Genomic DNA, 4,882 nt, shown 5'->3' on the forward strand with positions numbered 1-4,882 from the left:
ACCTGTGTTCAATTGGCCCATTAGTCTCCATTAATCCTCCTGCACTCCCCATATTGTCTTGTTACCAGTAGTCAGGTTTTCCAACCATTTTCATGAGTACTTTGTTTTCCAGAGTTTATAGCTGGCCTTTTACGCTTCCTACCGATGCTTTACATTTCAATTCGCTTCTTGTTGTGACTGTTACAGTCAGCAGCTCGAGCCTATAAACCCTAAGAATAAGCCTTAATGAAAAAGAAAGATTGAGGTCTAATCTTTAAAGTAGAAAAGGTGTCTCTCTCCTAAACCTAAACTGGGAGCTGATTCTGCTGTAATCAGCTTCATATCTGAAAGCTCTGCCTCCTGTTCTGCATTTGGAAACTCCAGGAACCACAAGTAAGCCTGCAAACTGAGAGCAAAATGCTCTGCTGGGACAATTTAATACTGTTAGTAAATATATTATCATATATTTTTCCATTATTGAATAGTCAAGCAAACAAATACTGGAAAACATGAGTGAATAGATCCATTCAAGGCAAACAAATTCAAAAACTTATGTAATCTGTATAATCTTACCTTGGGTGTGTCTGTGGACTTGTTTGGAAGATGGAAAACTGTACCGCAGCTACACTCCACCAACTTTTAAAGTTAACTGATTTGAATAATAGAAAAAACAAGCGGAATTTAAATAATGCCACTTGTTATGTTACTGTACCCTGGTGGTGTTTTTTAATTATTAGAGTTTAACTAGAGACAGCTCAATCATCTGTGCCACCTTTTTATTTATTTATTTATTTTTGTCTTGGCTCTGTCCAGTGGTTAAAAACTTCACCTATAAGCAAGCATTGTACAAGAGATAATTTATGTGACCAAACTAATGAGTAGTCCACTGTTCAACATATAGCGGAAGGAGATCCTGTGATACAAAAGCTTCACAACAGCTAAATGAATGAGATGGTTTTGTGTTGGACTTTTTTAGTTTCACTTTGGCAGCAGGTGTGGAGCCTTGGTTTGGCCTGTTTGCATTAGCTTGGGCAGTGAGTGAAGTGTGTTTGCACTGGCATTTTGCTAATCTAGGAAATGCTTTTTCAAGTTGTTACCTAACAAAGCTGTTTGGAGAAGGTAAACAAGAGCACTGTAACTTTCCCACTCTAAACTGGACGGACACACACACACAATGTACACACACCACTAAGAGACAAGGACAGAGAAATGCGAAGGTGGCTTTAAAGCTCACCTCAAACAGCCCGGGAGAGCTGTTCAGGTTTAAGTTGGCTAACTGCGATTGGGTGTCTGACGGATGCTGGATCACCACTCCCCTCTCTGAGGGACAACCTCCATTTATCCAGGAGACCCTGCTCCATCCCAGGATTAGATGTGACATTTAGCTGCCGGAGGTGACTCACTTGTCTTTCCTGTAGGCAACTAGTCTAATACGTATTCAGAGTTATACATAAAGCAGTGTGTCAGGGAAATGTCCAGGTTGCAAAATTGAGTATTTTACATGCAGTTGTGAACAGTATTTAAGTCAGGGATGCTCTCTCTGAAAAGGAGAGAAAGCGTATTTACCTGCACCACATTCCCCTTAATGATCAATAGATGCTCCACCAAGATCATCAGAACCGAACCTCTCATTAAATTATTATCTGGGCTGTTAGGACTATTATGTGTTTAGCTTTTTTTTTTTTTAGTTTGCTGTACAAAAGTAAGCCCCCCCCCCCAAAAAAAAACAAAAAAAACAAAAAACAAAAACAAAAAACAAAACTATAATGGCTATGGTCAAGTTAAACATAGAAAAAGGTCAAGACACACAAGAAGAAGGAAGTTCATGCCTGTGAAACTGACAGGTGGAAAATAATTGGTTTTCTGAACAAGTGAAAGGGAGAGTGAGAGCAGCCGCGTTAATCTGTGTCTGTGCTATTCTTAGCCGGTCCCATCAGCCAGCAGAAATATGAGAGACACACATGACGAGGACTGGTAAGTTTAGAAAGAGGGTCGGAGAACAGTGACAGAACCGTCAGACCAGCACTGAACTCCAGATGTGTGAACTGTGTATTCACAGTAAGTGAGACAGTCTAGATGGTGTAGAGGAACTTTCTAGGAATGCACAGTCTACCACCTGGGACACCTTGTGGAGGGTGATTATTTTCCTTTTTTTTTTTTTTTATAGTTTACAGGTTTGCAACCCCATCAAAGCCCATCAAATACCATGCCTTGGCCCTGCCACAGTAATTTTAGCTGGTCTTTTTGCAGACTACGTATGTTACCATATACTGTATGCACTGTATTAGATGTAGCCCACATTTAACGGAGTTCAAGGAAGTATGGACGCTGAGTGGAGCGCTCCCTCTAGTGTCCACATCCTATAATACAGATTGTGAAAAAAGTAGAAATCTAAAAGCCGCCTCTAGGCGGTTGTTTAGACCTATAGCTCCTCTTTCTGGGAAAACTGGATTATTTTTCTACAACTTCTATAAGGTGTAGAAGTAAAACTTTTAATTTCTTTGTTCTGTCAGTACACATCTTTAAAAATTCTATTGTTGAACTAATATTAATTTACTGCTAACTTCCATCATCTAAACCTTTCATCCAGTTTGTCTTTGGATTTGACTGAGGCTGCTGTAAAAAAGACAATACTTGCACTTTTTCTTTTGACTTTATGTGCTTTACCCTGTCTTGTCCCTTTTATTGTCTCTGTCATTACATTTTAGACTCCATTTTATTATCCCCCCCTTTTTCTTTCTCTACTTGCATAATGAGCAGTTGTACCAAAGCAGTTTTCCAACAGGGACCAATAAAGATTATCTAATTCTAACAGCTTATGTAACTGCACAGGTCTGTGGATTGCTTTTCGTACAGTGTATGTTAGATTTTTTTTCATGATCATCAGGAAAGAGACTCAACAAATACAATAATGTCTTCCATACTGTACCTCATGTAAAATTATACAGTGCAACACACTTCTGTTTAACAGAATCTTTCTCTCATGTTATTTCAACCCTGCACCGTCACAGCACTTATCCCTCCCAACTTCTACTCTGCTTCTACAAAAATGGCAGTCATAGAATTTTTTTTAATGTTTTTTTTTTTTTTAATTATAAATATATATATTTATACAAATTCTTTTTACCTGGTTACACTATTTTGTTGTGTTGAACTTAATTTTCAGTTCCTTTTAAAAGACATTTCCCAATTGGGATAAATGAGTAAAGCAAAGCTTAAAATGTAATAAGATATAATAACCATTACATTCATTTCCATCAGCCATGATTCCGCTCATAGAACTGTTATTATATGATTCTCCCTGAATTCTGATGCAAACTGATTTTAAATAAAAACTTTTCAGTCAACATTTATTCAGCAGTTCCTGCAGCCAAAACAAAAAAACCCCAAAACTGACAAAAAAAGAATTGAGTCACTGACTTAACCATGGAGAAATGTCCACAACCAAGTAAGGAATTTTTTACACATCTATTTATTTATCTATTTTTATCTAGCCTATCTTAGAAATGTCCTAGATATAATTTTTTGAAACTATGCAGTTAGTATTGTGGCCTATTCTGGCACAACTTTGAGCTATATCACCTAGGTATTTTTACTGAATTGCATTCTATACTTAGTGTCAATTTTTGTACTTTTAAACAATTTAACATGTATAAAAAAAAAAAGACCTAGCATATGGTCGTATTTGAAATGTTTGTCACTTTCCCTGTGCTTTGTCTTTCAGGTTGGATGCACACAGTCACTTGTCTTAATGCTTTAAAAAGCAGTGACTATGATTATGTATACTTTGCATGTAATCTTACCAAAGTCCTGGGGCAAAGGCAATACATTTACGCTCCAGTCTACAATGACTCTAAGCTGGACTGCGTCGTCTCGTCTCAGCCTGCTTTCATTAAATCTGAATCTTACAAATCTAGACCAGCCCCAGGAAGTCTTTACAAGTGGCAGCCAGTCAGCAGGAGTGCTAACTCTTCTCCGCTGGTGAGGGCTTCATGTAAAATGAGGAGTGCTCTTGAGGCCCCCTCTAATATAAGCCAAAGTACCGAAGTTGCTCAAAGCAGCGGGTTATTGAAGACTCTCCATCAAGTCACTTTCAGCTCCAGACACCTTAACCCTTATGTGTATCATGGGTACAAGAAAGCTGGTTGCAGATACCTCTATGGTCCTCCATCTGAAATATCTGGGTTTGTGGATGAAGGTTTCCCACCTTGTACCCAGATTTGTCCTGATGAGGGGCAGCCCAGTTCCCTGGAAAATGAGGAACTCGACGAGACATCCTCTTGTACCGTGAGCACACATTGATCAATGAGAACCTTTTTACTAAAAAAAAATAATATACCAGTTTTAAAGAACTCAAATGTATTCTGTTTGCAGAAGCAGATGAGCCTCCAGATGAAATGATCCAGAAACATGAAGAGCTTATTTCTGATAGCAGCATCAAGGAGGACGATCTACTGTGTGATTTCCTGAATGTATTGAATAAAATAATAAGCATAAATCATTTGGACAAAGGCAGAAACATTTTTAAATGTTCCTTTCTCTGAAGTCTCAAACAAAATGAAATTGCTTCTATACAGCAAGCAATGCTATACAAAAAAGGGGCTTCCAAAGGGTGTTCAAAATCATGAGGTATGTATAAATATTTGAAACAAATGAATGTGCATATTTTATGGCACATATTGATTTAATTAAGGATAATTCTAAAATTGAAAATTTAGCCCCTTGTGTTAAGAATAAGATTTCCCCCCTTTTTTTTTATTGACAAACAAGTTTACTCAATCAATTATTAGCCTTTTATTATTAATGTGAGCTAAAGTGGCTCTTCAAACTAAAGTGGCTATAACTAAAGGGATACACTTGCCCACTGCTTACACACTGTGAGCCATCTTCTGTTACTGGAGGC

General features: G+C 37.8%; 1 protein-coding gene across 1 annotated transcript; it reads left to right on the forward strand.

Moving 5' to 3' along the window:
* Window positions 1-3,287: 3,287 nt before the first annotated feature.
* Window positions 3,288-4,492, forward strand: LOC115793679 (uncharacterized). Its single transcript, XM_030748766.1, has 3 exons — window positions 3,288-3,427; window positions 3,704-4,266; window positions 4,354-4,492. The coding sequence occupies exons 1-3, from the start codon at window positions 3,406-3,408 to the stop codon at window positions 4,378-4,380; spliced, it is 612 nt and encodes a 203-aa protein (XP_030604626.1). The 5' UTR covers window positions 3,288-3,405; the 3' UTR covers window positions 4,381-4,492.
* Window positions 4,493-4,882: the final 390 nt, after the last annotated feature.

This window comes from Archocentrus centrarchus, chromosome 15 (assembly GCF_007364275.1).
Source record: "Archocentrus centrarchus isolate MPI-CPG fArcCen1 chromosome 15, fArcCen1, whole genome shotgun sequence".
NCBI classification, from domain to species: domain Eukaryota; kingdom Metazoa; phylum Chordata; class Actinopteri; order Cichliformes; family Cichlidae; genus Archocentrus; species Archocentrus centrarchus.